This window comes from Pteropus medius, unplaced genomic scaffold, assembly GCF_902729225.1.
Source record: "Pteropus medius unplaced genomic scaffold, Ma_sr-lr_union100, whole genome shotgun sequence".
Classification (NCBI taxonomy): domain Eukaryota; kingdom Metazoa; phylum Chordata; class Mammalia; order Chiroptera; family Pteropodidae; genus Pteropus; species Pteropus medius.
In genome coordinates this window covers 122,070-139,843 of record NW_024348531.1, presented here as the reverse complement: position 1 = coordinate 139,843, position 17,774 = coordinate 122,070, and the positions used below count along the sequence as shown (strand labels likewise).

Below are 17,774 nucleotides of genomic sequence, written 5' to 3'. Positions count from 1 at the left end.
AAGTGGCTGTTCCACTTGAGGGTTCCCTGAAGCTGCCCTAGACAGCTGTCCACACTAATTGGGGCTCTAAGGAGCTCAAGTGTGCCTGAATTTACCTGGCATGATGCTACATGGCCCACAGTGGTTTTGTATGAGCCTCTCTACAAACTGGTGCCCAGGACTTCCAGCTGATGCTTGTGAAGCACTGCCCAGTCCTAGCAGGGACATGCAGTTCAGTGCCCACTAGGAGCACAGGGCAGGGGAGACTGAAGCTCTGAAAAAGGTTATCAGACATATTAGCTTCCTCTTATCCTTCTAAGCATTTTTGTTGCCTAGCTGCACTATTCATGATAAGAACGGCTCAAATCTAATTTAGGAAATACATGTCTTTATCAGAGAAAATGTGCCATAACAAAGCTTTGTTCCAAAAGCAAAGCTGCTCCTAGCTTGCTTTATTTTTAACATGTGTGTATCTGTTTTAAACAACTGAACATTTGTAGATCTTCTGTATATACTACCACATAATAGCTGAGGAACCTTCGGCCAATCACCTAACATATTTATTGAGTACTTACTATGTATCGGGCAGGGCTGGGACATAGGTGAGGCATGTAAGGTACCCAGGGCTCAGGCGCCACTCACCATGTGCTCACGTGAGAGGGTCTCCTTAAATTCTGAGGCCTGGGCCGCTTGCCAGCCTGCTCTGCATCCCTGCTCCCCCACACCCCAGTCTTGGAACCAAAAAGAAGAAAAGGACTAACGACCCTCTCTGCAACACAACTCTGATGAGGAAACACAAAGGCACCTTACACCCATTATGTGGTTACAAGTGGCTCATTATATTGGAATAACTAATTAAAGATTAGTGTTTTTTAGATTAATAAATTTCAAGGAACATTATTTTTGGGTTGACACACAGCAGTCTCTGCCTTACAAGTTCCCCGACATGGGGCGCTGGCACATACAGTACCTCCTCTTCGTCTGGCTCCTGGCCTCTTACTGAATTATTGCTGCCCTGGATGGAGGGCTCAGTCTCTGCGACACAGCTCACAGGAACAAACAGATGCAAAGGAGCCAGGAAATAGGAAGTCATCTAGGCTCTTATCATTTCTGCAAAAAACACTATGGAGGGATTATTTGGATGGAATGAGGCAACTGGATTTCGAGAACCACCTGAGCGCACGTCTGGGCCTTAGCCAAGACCACTGTGTTGTGAAACCACTTCTGCGATGGCACCACTCTAGAAAGACAGGTTCATACTGCCTTGTTAAAGCAGAAGAATAGTCAGCTGATCCAGCTACTAGCCATGAATAAATCTTCTGTCACCATCAATATTCATCTTGTCTTTTCTACTGACAGGAAAACTGACAATTGCAGGAAGTAGGCAAGTAGGTTGTGTCTAAAAGACAATATTAGAGCATCTTCCTTACCTAACACTAAACTGAATTTTTACATTGGGAACAACTTCAGGGCATCGGTCTTCTTGCTAACGGAGGCTAACTCTATAATGTACTTTCTTATAGAATACTTCTTCCAAATACAATTTCAGGGCAGAAAACACTATTATACTTAAGCTATCAGTAAAAACTCAATGTTTTCCATTAGACATTAATCATCTTCTACCTTGGAAATCTATTATAATGGTGACTTTGGGATTCATCCCAGCCCAGCGATAATGAACATGTTTCATTTTGTAAGCCAATTCCAGCTGACTGGTAGTGGCTGCCTATAGTGCCACATGATGAAGTACATCACTAAGCTCAGTACCAGGGCATCATGAGCAACACCAGTGCCTGCTGAGTGCTGAGGAGTGAGAGTTGTGGCTCACGCATGACATGGTTACAAGTGAAGAAAAGGATGGATATTGATGAGTTCCAAGACTGCGGCCAACTGGACCTGTGGTCTGTCTGTGCATGAGTGCACACATGGGAGTATCTGTGTGTGTGCACACACTTGTGTACGTGTATGTGTGTATTTGGGGAGGAGCTATTCTTTTACTTGCTGAACTTTCCCAGGGCTATGGAAAAAAAATAACACCACGCAAATAAAAACAAAACTCCAGTTCCTTCATATCAGGGCAGAAACAAACATGAGTGCAATGACGGCTGCTCTTTTCTTCTAATGGGAAAACTGCCAGTTAACTTCCAAGCAGTCCATGCGCAGGCGGGGGTCCGGCTGGCTCTCCATTGCCTCATGCTGACACATTTGTGTACACACCCTCCACGACTCTCAGAGGTAAAAGGCTGTGAATGTTTCCTTTAAACCTTTCATATCTAAAGCTAGGGGCAGCCCTCTGTCCACAAAAATAAGTTCAGTAGGCCACATGGTACACAGAAGAACACAGCGTTCTAGAAAGGTAGTAAACGCTATTCTATTCTTTACTTCCCCATTAATGTCATTTCTAGTATATTCTAAACTCAGAAGTTCAAGTAAATATTAATCCAAGAGTGCCCCTGGAACCAAGCCGCCTTCCTACATCACTGGAGCACGGCTGCTCAAAGTTCTGGAAGAGGCAGTTTGCTAATGCTACTCCTAGAAAACTCTGTAGAATAAAGAAATTTAGATTAATATATAAACAGTTTTCACAAAATCATGGGGAAAATGTTTATGGATAACCAATTTTCATATATATTGAAACAGCACACTAATACTGCTCATGTTACAGTATTTTTTATAAAGTAATGTAATCTACAGTGAACAAATTTAATTAATTTGTTTTTAATAGCAGTCTCAATTATTTGGCACAAAATTTCTCAAGCCTATTGGACCAGGAAAAATCAATGTTCTTTTTGGATTTTCCTGATAGCTTAAACAATAAAGAATAAATATGGGAAAAACCCTTTATAAAAACAGAACTCATAGTATATAAACTTGCTTCCTATTTCCATAAATTCATCCCATCTACAAGCCTGTTTCTTTTATGTACTTAACTTTGAGGTACTAGGGAGACTCATTATAGAAAAGAGGTCAGTTTTATTAAGTGGACGGTAATTTTAAAATGTACAAATCACTGAAGTTTATTCCTGGATTTTTAACTCTTATCCATAGCTGAGGCGAGTGTCCTCCTGTCTTTTTAGAACCTGAGTCTCCTTGCTTCTGGCTTCTCCCCATTCACCCCGAGGAGCAGGGGTAAGGGAAAGGCACCCTAGTGCCCAGGGGCTAAGGGGTACCCTCAAGGAGAAGAGCCACCCAGGCAGCAATAGCCAGACCCACCTCCAAGGCAGAAGCAAGTCTTAGAAGCAGCCACCTCCTCTGGATTTCACACACGAAGGCTTCCCAGGCTAGGGCTGGCTGAGACCCAGGTACCTGTCTCCAGGTCCAGCCTTTATTTTAGCAGCTACAGAGACAGCTCCCTGGTCCTACCTCCCCACAAAGCAGCCGCCACTGCCACCACACCAGGACATCTGGGCAAAACCACCTGTGCGGGGTCAAGAGTCTTCTGCTGGCCCCACTGGTGGGACATGGAATTCCACAACAATGACTTTGGTAGCATACTGCTATCATAAACAAGTATTCTAAAATATTGCTTAAAAAGTAAAATCATAGAACCTAGGAATGGACAGAGAGTAACAGAAAATAAATTGCCAGCATATAATTCAATGACTTTCTAAGGCTGTAATTTTTTTAAGGACCTAATCGTAGATAACCTACTTTAACCATATTACTTTAAAAACGGAACTTTGGTAAATTATACAAATATTCACTGTAGATTATGATCAATTTATTATATGCCTAATCAAAAGACTAAATTTCCAAATGGATACATGTCTTAAATCTAGTAAGAGTTAAATATTTTAAAACAACCCTTCAGACTTCAATATGCCCTTTGACCAGTTCTGACAACAAAGCCCTCTTGGGAAACTTCTGATTGTCAAAGTGACACCAGGAAAACGCATCTGATTGATTACATAGCATTCTAGAGCTGTGTTAGAGCAAACCCCTCCCATTCATCACCCACTTGAGTAGGCGGGTTCACTGGAACCCATGTAGTGTGGTGCTGGTCACCAGACCACCAAAGTGAACAGCAAAGCCAGCGGGAATTGGGGGAACAAACCTATCCTAAGGCCCTCATGGTGCACCTTCACGTGGTTTGTCAACTGCCTGCAATGTGCCACTGATTTCATTTCATTTACATATGTTCTAAGAGTTAAGCATGATTTCAACAATTGTCTTTCAAATCTTGTCAACTAAGAACTCCCAAGTTTAAGGTCAGCCTCTTTTCACCAAGACCAAACATTGCCATTTCCCCATCTCATCTAAATAGTCAAGAAGCTACGATATTTTCTCCTTAAGAATATAAAATGTATAATCACTTAGATGTTCTAGGCATGGACACCTTAACACGTGACATCGTCAGAGTCAGTGTTTAAAGCCAGCCGGGATCTAATGAAGAGTCCTAGGAAGTAATCCTAATTTTAATGCACTGTTAATGAGGAAGTCAGGTTGCACAGTGCACATGCTGGTTTCTCGCACAGGTTTGGTCTGAGCAAATTGAGAGCATTCAGACTCAACAATCACAGAAGATACTCTGAGGACGAAATTCAACCTTGTGGAGACTTGGTGTTTCAGTTAGTGACATCATCAGCAGACGTGTATTACTATATACAAACCTTTTCTATAGGCAATTTCCTACTTATTAACATAACCAATGCATGAAACAAGTTCAATTTTATGTTTCTCCAAAAGACCAAGATTCTAAAGCCACTTATGAAAATCTCACCTACCAAAATTACAAAGCTAACTAAAGTCTCTCAACTTGTAAACTCAGAGGTTAAATTTACATATCTTTCTATCTAGAGGTAAATTTTTATTTATAATAGCACTTTAATAATAACTTTCTCCAGGTAAGTTTAAGCTCTAGGGGCTAATTCAGGTTTGTCTTGGCAGTGGGCATCTGAATCACCCATTCTTCCCCATTTTGAGGTTTTGTCTTTGCTTCGTTCGGTTCAGCGACAGCCCCTGCCCAACCCATCTTCCTAAACACAAATATCACTCTTAACCAGCCTTCAATGGCTCCCGCTTACAGAAAAATCAAAACCCATATTCATAGATCATCTGAGAAAAGACCACAATGTGTTTAGTGCCGATCTTTCATAGAACCTCAGGGACTATCCCACACACATGAGTGTCATTCTCTATACGCTATCCTTTGGGTCTCCACTCCAAGCCATGTATCTACACCAGTTATTGCCAGCTGGACACTCCTCTAAGAGAGGAGTACACAGCAGTAATAGGCATAGATCCTACTTACCATTTAAAAAGTATTAAATGTTAAACTACACTTGGCTTTGGCCCTCTTCCACAATGGATGAGCACCCCACTCCAGTGTCACCCCTAAATCCAGTTCCTTTTCCTTAGTAACAGCCTGCTCCCTTTCCCAAACCAACATATCTTCACTCCAGTTCTTCCCTTCACCAAGAAAGGTGAATACAGACCCTACCTCCATTCCTCCCTCCCACCAAACCCTAACACCACTCCTTCTCCAGATTTCTCTAATAAATTCAACTTCCTCTCCCCCGACTCAATACTTCCCATGGGCCAAAAGTAACAATAACAACTCCTCTCCTATCCTTAAAAAGAAGTCAGAGGAATGGGCAGCGGCAGGGAGGAAAGGAAAGGGAGATGCCCGTCGAATTCTCTCTGAAGCTAAGGCCTTCTCCCATTCACCTCAGCCATGTCTGACAAGGCATGCTGGTGCGCCTTCCTCCCCGTTTCTTTTGTATCCCCCTGTGCCTCCTCCCTACCCCGTTCAGAGCCTTACAGAATCCATTTGAGTCAGACCGACTGTACCAACCTTCTCCCTTCTTCCCCAATCACCCCATTTCCCATGCCCTCCAGCTCCAGCTGGAGCTGGCCTGCTACAGGTAAGCCGATCCTGGCATCTCTCTGCAAGTCAGTGTCAGGCCCTCCTGCGTGGTCTGCACACTCAGCCCTGCACCAAGCAAGATATGCCTCTCTCTTGCTTATGCTCAGAGGATGCCAGTCCATTAGTGAACACCCTCCTCTGCCCACTGCTTTTTCTACTGTCTGCTAATAGGACAGTCTCTCCCAGGCCAGCAGGGCACCTGCACCACCTGGTACAAAATAACCAGTGAGGAGTGAACACGCTGCATTTGCCAGCTGTATGTTTCACAGTGTTTTAAAACAGCAGACTCGCAGCAGAACAGAAAAGAACAAGACTCTTACTTCTGCAGAGCACCTGAAGTTCACCTGCAACACAGAACTCCCTAAACTGAAGGGGCAAGGACAAAGCAGGTGGGAAGGACACACACTACACACTGCCCACTGCAGAGGGCATGAACGGAGCACGCGAGCAATATTCAGGCTGCTCTATGAAGCTGTGAACACTGTAAAAGGGAGCTGTCCTGGGATCCACATGAGGGTTCCCTGAAAACTGAGGGGTCTGCTGCATAAAAAAACTCCATTTCTGGAACACACACACACACACACACACAAAAAGGCTAGCTTTTACTGTGAAAGCCAAAATGTCATATGGCATTGAAGACATGGCAGGAAGTGGGGCTGCACGGAACCCTGCAGCACACAGCACTCTAGGCCCAGCAGAGAATCAAGGGGGTCATGGGGCCTCAGCTGCTCAACGCTGGCAGAGAACCAAAAGGGGGTCACAGATACAAGGCTAGAGCAGCCTGGGTGGGAAAACTGATCAACTCTGTGTGAAGAAAGGTCCTTTTTTTCTGAGCAAATAAATCACATAGTATAAGGAAAGAGAATATGTACATCAGGAATATACTGGGCCTCTGAAAATAGTACCCACTGAAAGCACTCAGTATTCACATGGTATATCCTCTCCAGCTCTGATTTAGGCAGCAAAAGCATCAGCTGGATGCGGGGCTGGCACCACCTTTACCAGCTACAATCACACAAATAGCTTAGTGCCACTCTCAGTATAGCTGTCCTCAAGCAAGGGTAGTGACAGACGCTTCATTTTAAAGGCTTACAGAAGCACAATTTTGTTATAGTCATCAGAAACAGAAAACTTAGGAATCTATTAAACTGAGTTTTTAGCGTTGCTGGAAGCTCTCTGGTTCAGAGGTCCAAAGGTCAGTCCCACTCCCACATTTGTCCCTGAGCTGGTCAGTTTCACGCAACTCCCAGGCCTGCACTAACCCACCCCCATGCAGGTGATTTGTCACTACACGCCCTTAGTTAAAAAGTAAGCTTAAGGTAAGTAATCTTAAAGTAAATAGTGACATAGTAATCTACAATTTCCATGGTTCATAATATTCTTATTTCAGACTACACATTTTAGGAAATTTTTCTCTATCTCCTACTGAATATACAGTGACTTTTATATTCCCTACATTAGTAGATAACATTACCTTGAACAGAAAGGCACAGTTTTCCCAAAATATTACACTGGCCATATTACACTAGAAGATTGCCAGCATTTCTAACAATACTTTTTGTCTTTCTACTTCCCTCTTCACCCCAGAGTTGATCAGCTGGGGTCTCTGAGGAAAACCATTACACGTGCTTTGTTAGCAGTAGGGCTGTGTGCAGCAGCACAACAGCCACACAGAAGAGGCGAGCAGACAGCTGGTGGGACCTCCCAGGAACACTGACTTCTGGAGAGCAGACACTGCCATCACTGTGCCTGGGACATGCTAACCATGGCAGAACGGTGATTGTCAGGACCATGTGCACATCATAAAACCTGCAGTTTTATTGTTTTACTGAATAACTACCATTACTGGGATGTTACTGAGGAAGAAAGCCCATGGCTGTCCTCCTTTCCTAAGCGCCCAGATGAAGTCCACCTCTTTATGTGGGGCACTCAGGGTGATCTCAGACATAATCCTTCCAAGGCTTTAGAAAATGCACAAGAGATTACGAGGTACTCAGGAAAACAAACAATGGATTTTACAGTACATACATTCTGGTGGAAGTCTGTTCTTTCTAAAAGCAAGTCTCTCAGTTTTCTTTCTGCTTTCTGCCAAGCTAAACAGGACTCCGTAAACATACTGACGAACTGGCCTATAGAGCAGGGCGGCGGGAGGCAGGTCTTTGCTGGCTTCATCTTCAATAGAAACAGCAATTTTGATTTCACCCTTTGCATGGAAGAAAGCAGAATAATATTGCACATTTTTCATGTTGAATTTACAATAAACTCAAAGAAATATACTGTTTTATCTCCAGTTAATGACATTGCAATTCTATTCCAAATCAATTGCTTAACAACTTGCTTATATGAAGATGTTTAGGGAGAGTTCATTTAGCAGGCTGTAGTTCAAAACCTATGTTCAAAGAGTCAAAATAAAATCTACATTGTTTTATTTTTAATCTTGAACCAAGAACAAAAGAAAACCACATAGATGATCCCACAGTCTTTGGAACAACCTACACAGATAATATCAGACAACAAATAGATTAGAAAATGCTGAGAACTTGCAAATTTTATTTATGAATCAAGATGGTCATATGTAATGAAATTCATAATTTCCAATGACCTATATGAAATCCAAGAAACAAGTATCCTGAATGCAAAATGGTCAAATTTTCTTTACCAAGCTCTTCCATAAAAAATTACCATACAAAATGACCCAGCTAAGAGAACTCTCTTAAACACTGTTTATTTGTAAAGTTTTCGGGATATATCAGGCCTCCACCCCAGTGCAGCAACTCGAAAGACATGTCTCACTGAATGAGAGGGCGTGACAGCCACTAGGGACAGAAAACGAAGGGAGCCCCATTCTGTTTATGGTCTGAGACCAGCACGGCAGGGGCTTCACTGTGGCAGAGGACCATGTCGCCAGGAGCTAAATGACTGCTATGACTGTCTGCAAAAATTCTGTGGTCCTGTTTAGGATATTTTATGGCATCAAGATACATCTCGAGAGACTTTGCAAAGAATATTTTTTATGTATGTTCATAACATAAAAATACATTTATGACTTTCAATGTCTACTAAACTTATCCCTATATGTAATTTTTAAGTAATTTCATAACATTTGCCATTTCCTTCACACAAATTTAATTTCAATATTGGTCTTTTTGCTTATCCTCAGTACCCTTGTACTCATTAATCTAGTAGCTAGATGTGATTAATGCTCTCATCTAGGGAGTACTTACTCCCTCAAATACGATGAGGTTTTGATAACTCTCTACACCTCAAATGTGATGAGGTTTTGATAACTCTCTACATTACTACAAAGCTTCATCTCACTTTGAATGTCTCAGTCTGGACAAGTTGATACCAAAGCTGCTTAGCTCACAGGAAGCGGCAGGCCTTATAGTCTAAACTTTTCCTCAATACACTGAAAAAATTTTTTTTTAATTTTTTTAGGTGGTATTTTAAAATCTGAAAAGACAGTCGTTTTATCAATATTCACCCTTAAAATCAGTGAGTAACAAAGAGGACAAGCAGTTTGTGGCACTCAGATTATCTAACTGAACACCCGAATCAGATCCGCAGTGTGGCAGGGCTGAAATAGCAGCGGCCCGGGGACTTTACATTCCCAACCACCCCACTGGAAAAGGGCAAAATCTTCCCAAAACCTTGATTCCTTTAAACTTAGCAAAATCCTTTTCCAGCAACAGTAACTTTTCACTTACCCTTATAATTTATTTTGAACCTGAAAAATAAAATGTTTACCTCATAATCATAATTTGAAAAGTGATACCATTCATGCATACCTATATAAAATAACAGATGAGATTTGGAGACAATTACAATTTAAAAATAAAGGACTGAGTAAATAGTTCTGGTCTACATATTCTTCATATCTTTGAATTTATAAAAGTGAGCAGTGTTCAGGTGAGTCAGTTAACGGTCGAAGTCCAGCTGGGGGTGCTGTGGAACAGGAGTGGCTTTTGCATTCATTGCCTCCATTTTACAAACCACAGATGGATTGCAGAAAATAGAAAAAAGTCTGATTATATATGGTGGTATAGCTACTGATGAAAAATGTTAAAAATATATATAGTAATAAACCAGTTCTGCATGGGAAATCTGGTCACCAAAGTAACTTGTTAAACTGTGGGCCTATGATAATAAATACCAACATAAAGACACAAATCATTGAGGAAATTTAAATACACATAACTCATTCAAGACACCAAGATTCAAAACCAATTAATGCCACAGTATGTAACTATTTAAGCATACATTTAATAAAACAAATAACGTGAAATTATGACACTATAAAAAGATAAACTGCATTTTCTGACAATTATGTTACAAATGCTGTATTCCATTTTTTGCTATAAGTGCTAGAAAAATTGTACTCAATGAAGTAGTGGAACAAGTTAAAATACACGAAGCACTCTAAAATACACTCTAAGCCACCCAACAAGGGGGCATTTCTAGGACAGACTGGTATGTGACACTGGAATTAAACCTCACATTATGGTACAAATGTGGTGTAGGAAATTCTGAAATTAGAAATAGAGAGGATAAAATTACAAGTCAGAAAATAATATGATGTGTCATTAATTATAAGTTTAAAAAATATTTTAAACTCCATTGAAGGGGAAAGTGAGATTTTTTCCAGGTTTTTTTTTTTAACCTATTTAGAAGTATAAATTTTCATCATTTTTTCTCAAAGTTTAGAGAGGGAAAAACGAATTTCGTTTCAAATAATTTATAAGACAGAAAAACAGTTCCAAAAGTAGCAAGCAGCTACAACCCCAGAGTGACCACTGCTCATACCTTCGTCAGGACATGAAAGATGTATGGGTACATCAGCCCCTTCTTATGCCGGTGCTCGGCCACTCTCAGCACCTCAGGCGCGACAGGGGGCAGGGGTGGGGTGGTGATGTCCATGTGGTTCCTGGTGGGCATGGACAGGAGGCACGGAATTGGCTGGACAGTGCCGATCTGGCTCCCCTTTCCTTCAGCGAGCTGGCTGCCTGAAGAGGCAGTGGACGAACCTTCTGCCTACAGAGCAATGGGCAAGAGGGGAAAATGAGTTCATGTCATACTATCTGTCCACCCATGACAGAGTCCTGTCTAGAGAGACACAATGAACACCTTTACCGCTGAGTTCAAGGGATTCCTGACCCACGCCCACTTGGACAGAAGAAGTGGTGAGTGGATGCCCATTTACCTATATTGTGGGGTGGGAGCCTGGATGACCTGCAGCTTCTGTTGCGTGCCCCTACCCATGGCTCCTCCTTGGGGGCCCCTGGTGGGGTGACAGTGGCTTTCTATGCTTGCTATCCTCATGTAGCCAATTCCTGTGTTTCCACTTTCCTTGAAAATGCTGCCTAACACCACATAGGCATTGTCCTCCCCATAGATGAGGAAACTAATGCTCAGAGAGGGCATGCCATTTGTCCAGTTACGGGAAAAGTAACTTGTGGGACTGGGACTCAAATCTAGGCTTGCTTCAAGCCTGCGCTTTGCCAGCTGGTATCTAAGGAGTAAACACAAACCCAAACTCAGACATTCTCTTTGGTCATTATAAAGCCTCAAATTAATTACACAGAGGAAACTATCAAAAAGTAAAGCAAAAAAAAAAAAAAAAAACAAAAAAAAAAACAAGCTAATTCCATTAAAAGTGATGAGTCAAATCTATATATACTGACACAGAAATCTGTGCTCAGTATATCATTAGGTGAAAAATATGCATTCTGTAACAATCAACTGCCAAAATAAGGAATGTAGGTACATGAACAGAAACGAGAGTGGACACTCAATGATCACCTTAGTGATGGATGGCCTCAAGGTAGTGGGACTCAGAGAAGGGAAAGCAGAGGGAACTCTTTAGTTTACTCTTCATAAACTTTAGCTAAGTCTGAATTGTCTACCAAGAGCAATTATTATTTGCACAATAAATGTTGGAAATAATGCTGTTTTTTGCTGGATGCTGAAGTGGCAGGGCCCTGAGGTCCCTCCTTCCCTTGCCCACCCCCTCATGTCTATGATTCTCCTCCTCCTCTCTCACCAATGTCTGAGAGCCCCTCTCCACTTCTCAACCTCTGCAGTGTCTGTATTACTCATAACATGCTTAGAGAGAGAGTGCTTTACTTTCAAACAATCCGTAACATCACATGCTAAAAGAGCCAGGAGCTGAGAAAATAAAAGGTGTGGACCTACTACCTTTGTTTGGTCTCCTGGGTCTCCCCGCGCTTGAGGCTCCGAGTGGCTTCCTGTCTTCTCCCAGCCAATTTTGTTCCCACTGATATGGCTAAACATAAAATGAACATGACTACTGTTAGTGTTGACAACTTCCCACACACGCTCACGATGATAACAATGGCCCATGTTACAGACTCAAGGATACTTTGTGCTTTACTGTTCTCACCTCCCCTCAGCAAACTATCTCCGGAGAGATCCCTACACAGGAACACCTTCTGCCTACTTCAGATGAGCAGGTGATAACCATTCACTGTGAAAGAGAAAACATCGAACACCTAGCCCATGCTGACCACTCAGCTTAAAGATGGTCTAGGATGTGCTGGGGCCAGGGTGTACAGAAGACACAAATGCAGCCTTGCGTTTAAGGGGCTCGGTTGTTTTGGAGAAACAAGATTTTTGAAAATCACATTTAACTGACAATTATCAGGCAGTAGAAGATTAAATGTTATCTGAATTACATTACACATAATTTGTAAATAAATAAAAGGCATTCTATGCCAAATGACAACACACAGGGCATTCCAGCCTACTCATGGGAAAGAGCATGGGAAGGGGCTAAAGCTTGGGTGAGGCCCAAGGCCAATTCAGGGACGGAGGGCACCTTCCAGGCCCAAGGAGAAGGAATGGATTTGTGAGCTCAGAGAACAGAGAATTAACTGAATCTTATTTGGGGAATGGCTTTACTTGGCAGAGTAGTAAAAAATAGGTTGGGAAAAAGAGATGGAGAAGATTACAGAGTATCTAAAATGCCAGAGTGAGGTATTTCATCAGCATTTAAAGAAAAAACTGTGAGATGTAACCCATTAGTAGCCTGGGGAAACAATTTGCTAGGTTTAATCAGCATTTTTTAAACAATGAAATTGAACAGGACAGAATGCAGTGAATGCAGTATGAATGGTATTATTTCATAAATTCTTTGTTTATTTGCACATTTTAGGTCACAGCATAAGAGAAAGTTTACTGTAGTACCCAGGCAAGCATTATCCTGGAGGGAGCAGGGAACCTGGAGGGGCCTGAGCAAGGATCATGCCCTATCCCTGAGCTGCAGCCCCTAACAGACAGGAGGACAATGCCACTGTGGGGACGGCCAGGAAAGCTCCAGGCATCCACCCTTCACTTATTCCTCCCCTGCAGGACTCCAAGCCAAAAGTATCTTCTAAAGGCAGTGTTGGACACAGGCATGATAGTGCAGAGAGCTTTTCATTGACTTGCCTTTCTAACTGACTCATGTGACATGGAAAGATTTTAAGACCCGCTAATCCTATCTCCGACTGACTTCACTTTAGTTCTATCATCCGCCCACCCCCCCAAAAAATCAGAAGCCTGTCTCATCTTAAAACAAGGACTGTGTCCATGTTTGTGACATCTTAGAGCCTCAATCTAGCTCCTCAAACCCAGTCATGGAGTGGGTCACAGGAATGGGACACCTAGGACTCCTCCACATGAAATGGGAACAGCCAGCTGCCCCGTTACCCTTTGTCTAGGATCCCAGTCTTCAGTGAGGACTCAGAGAAACCACTACTCTGTCCAAGTATGGTATTCGTGTGTGTGATCTCAGACTACAGTTTTGCAAAACTAGAGGAAACACTAGTGATGAAAAGGAAGCATCAAAAAAATATAAGTATTCCAAGAGCATAGTGATCAGTTCTGTTTAAAATTGAAGAGGAGAGCAGCTACCAAAGGGGTGAAAGGTTCAGGAAATGAATCCTATTCAGCTATTCACTGATTAAATACCAGTCAAGACATGAATCAGTAAATCCATTATGTAATAAGTGTGCCATGGCTTGTGAATTAGAGAAGGTGGACAAGCTTCACACACACACATCCACAATGAGTATTCCAAGAAACTAAGAGGAAAGGCTAGCAGCTCTGAAAATATCTAGAAGGTGGTATAGAGTTGCTCTATTTATATTTACTTTTTTATAAAAAGGTCAGTGGCATTTATTCAGTGAAATTTCAGAACAAATTACTTGGATACTTACGAGTTTTATAAACAGATATAACATTATAATTTTAAAGATGTAAGTTTAATATGGCTACAAAAAATGCACTAGTCACAAGTAAACAGCTTAATAAGTGCCTAGGAACTTCATGGAATGTATCACTTCTTTGCTATTTGTAATTATTGTAAGTGACCGGAAATGCAGGGCTGACACTTAGGAGCCCCTCCTGGATCTGCTCCAGTGACTTCCTCACAAACAACGATTATTCCAACTTCTAACAGCAAAGATGCCTTTACCTGGTTCTGAACGCCACATAAATGTATGGTGTAACTGTATACTTTTCACGTCTGGTGGTTTTGGCTCACACAGTGCTGGTTCAGACTCATCGATGTATGAATCCCATTGTGGGAGAACCCCACAGCTGGGACTATAGTCCAGCCCTGCAGGAGACCCCAGGTGCTCCCTCCTTGACACACTTAGTACTTCCAGTCATTTTCATTAACCTTTAGGAGGGAAGGCAATGAACTTCAGCAGGTCTGATGTGTACTTCTTTGATAACAATAAAGATAAGCATCTCTCCATGGGTGACATTTTTTGTGGTATGCCTGTTCAAATATTCTGCACATTTTCTAAGTGATTCTTCTTAAGGACTTATTAAGAAGTCATTATGTGTTCTGGATATAAGTTCTTGGTCAGGTGTAAGGATCACAAGTATCTTTCACGCTCTACTGGAATGCTGCTCCTCCCTCTTCATGATAGACTCAAGTTTCTATATGTGATGCCTCGTCTTGAAGGTTTTGGATGCAATGTCACCTTAGTGAAGCCTTCCCTGACCACCCCCCATCCCTGCTATTTTCATTGCTGTGTCCCTTCATGGTATATATTATTTTGTAACTATTTGTTTGTAATTATTGTCTGTTATCATAGTTAATTATAAACTCTGTAAAGATAAGACTTTACAGCCACCATTGAGCAGGTACCCAACTATTGTATGAATAAACCAAGTAAGCATAGGCTAGAGGTATATGGCAAAGAAGGCATAAACCTGGCTTCTCTTTTATGTAACATAAATCATAACAAAGGAATGCTCATTAAACTTGCAGCCCCTCAAAGCGTGAGAACCCTAGTGACGGGCCCCAGGGTCTCGAGTTTGCTCTACTAGCAAGCACATGGGACAATATGGTGAAGGGGACCTTGGCTTGCTACTAAAGTAGAAAGCTTCTTCCATCTAAGATCACATAGAACTTATATTTATAAATCTTAGTTTTGTTCTGTATAAATTATCAAGCTAAAAATAATGTCATAATCTAGATGCTCATATGATCTTCTAATAATCATACTATAACATCTAAAATTCCGCCTGAAAAACATCTTGACAATAGTCAATTTTTTAAAGTCCAGAATATTTCAGTAGGACAACTATATTACTTTACAACTTAAGAAAACAAAATTTTGAGTATGACAAATACCTTGCCCTGAAGAACAGATGGATTAGACATTTCAGAATATTTCTACACATAGTTCATCCTACACAACTGCTCACATCACACAATGATAATTGGAACCACTTACATAGACACAACGTTTCATCAGCCATGTCCTGGGAAGACCTGCTGAGACCCACACAGGCCACAGGGAAGTGGGTGACCTGGGCAGAAAGCCTGCATGAACTCTTTGTTGAATTGCCTGTATACTCCAAAGCATTACTCACTGCTGATAAAATTCAGGCTCAGAGAGAAGGAACCCCTTTCACAGCTACAGCAACAGTGACCAGATTCAGACCCAACCCACCATTCCAGACATTACCACATACTGTTACAAGGAAAAGCCAACCTCAGGATGGATTTTACACAGACACACTTGATGCAGCAGGCAAGCAACAGAAAATAATGATTCTCACAAGCCAGGAACAGTGGCAGGAGAAAGACCAGCACCATATCACTGGGCTCTGTGGATTCTCAGAGACGTGCTGCAAGGCCTAACCTCATTCCAGTACACTTGGGGCTTTTTCTGCACTAAAGCTGGTAGAAGATAGCAAATTGTCCTAACTACTGAATTCTCGCCTGCATATTTTTCTAGTCAGCAAGCTCATGTTGCCAGGATGGAAAGAGACTGTGGTGCATTTACACCGAGTGTAAAAGTGACCAGTCACAGTGACTTCTCACTCCACTGCCACAGGTGTGGATTGCCTTGATGAAGCAGAAAAGACAGACAGCACTGACCACAGCTGACTTACTTGTCAATAGGAAAGAAAGACTGAAGTTAAATAAAACCGAAAGGAAAGGAAAAAACATGAAAGAAAGGTAAAAGATCAAATCTACAGAAGCAATACCTAGCATGTGTATAAGGTTACAGATACGGTCAAGCCAATTGAAGTTGACTTTCAACAAGCATGTGTACATTTTCATCTGTCTGCTCCCCAACTCAGGAATGGAATGGGGACTCGACTCACAGCTGTTCCTAGTCAACAGACTCCCACCCAGACCAGAGTTCTAACGGAGGGGCCTGGTAGCATCTACTGTAGAGCACGAAGATCTGGGCTCTTTATCAAAGGAAGCCTCAAGATTCACACATACAAACACCTTATAGGTAGTCTCCGCAGGCCCATAATTAAACTAACGCCACACATTTGGGTTTTTTCATAAAAAGCCGGGAGTGGAGAAAGTACTGGCCCTGAATGACTGTCTCGCACTCAGCAGGACTCCTCATGCCATACTGGCTGTGGAGCTGTCCTTTCCCACTTGCCAGGGAGGGTGCAGGGACACCAGATTGAGTGAGATGAGATGGACGTGGCTAGTAGATGGCTAGGACACACAGAGGCACAAATGATTATTAATTTTTGTCAATACATACAAGTAATTCACAGTTGTTTTCATGAGAATATGTTAGAAATCTTACCTTGTGTCAAAAAGTCAAAATATAAATGTAAAGTCATTATTTGTCTGGCACTATAGTGTAACAATCTGAAAGGAAAAACCTGCAGCTGTGTTTAGCCTGTCTGGGACCAGGTACCCTAGGGCAGGTAAAATGTAATTCCCTTTGTGAACCACACGGTTTCTCTGGAAAGGGAGCCTGAGAAGACTTAGAGTAGAAGAAAAACACCAATACCACTCAGAGGAAAAAAGAAGCATTAAAAAAAAAGCATATTTCTTGAGACACTAGATCAAGGGCACTAAATGAAATTAGTTAGGTATGTCATATTACTCAATAATACTGCAATAACTATGCATGCTGTCAGATGGGTACTAGATTTATCGGGGTAATTACTTCATAAGTTATATTAATGTCTAATAACTATGTTGTACAACTGAAACTAATATAACATTATATGTTAACTATAACAGAAAAATTTCTTTAAAATTAAATAAGAAGTGCTATTTAAAAAAATAAAATCAATATTCTGGTTTTTTATTGCACGCAGTTATTTTTTAAATAGTGACAGCCATCACTTATTGTAGTTACTCATCAGCTAATTTAACTCGCAAACAACCCAGAGACACCCCCACCCATGCTGGGTGCACTGAGCCCAGTGAGCTTCAGGTCACACAGTACAAGTGGCAATGGGACCCGGCAGGACCAGCCAGGGGACACTGGGAGGACTGGGCCCTGGAAGCAACAAGTCTCCAAGCTGGTCAACAGTCCCTCCTCAGGTGCTGACAGTGACCATCCACAGCCTAGACGTGGTCCCACAGGGATCATGTTGAGGTCTGCAAAGCTTATGCCACAGATTGCTACCATGACACGACATCTCA

At 41.9% G+C, this 17,774-nt stretch overlaps 1 protein-coding gene across 1 annotated transcript in view; it reads right to left on the bottom strand.

Annotated features, from left to right (window-relative positions):
* The window catches only part of FAM120A (family with sequence similarity 120 member A), a 103,215-nt gene that overhangs the window by 28,529 nt on the left and 56,912 nt on the right, over positions 1-17,774 (bottom strand). Inside the window, exons 8-10 of the mRNA XM_039879817.1 lie at positions 12,041-12,128; positions 10,649-10,876; positions 7,874-8,048 (exon numbers count right to left, since the gene is read on the bottom strand). Of these exons, the coding sequence (XP_039735751.1) occupies positions 7,874-8,048; positions 10,649-10,876; positions 12,041-12,128 (491 nt within the window). The remainder of the gene's footprint in view (positions 1-7,873; positions 8,049-10,648; positions 10,877-12,040; positions 12,129-17,774) is intronic.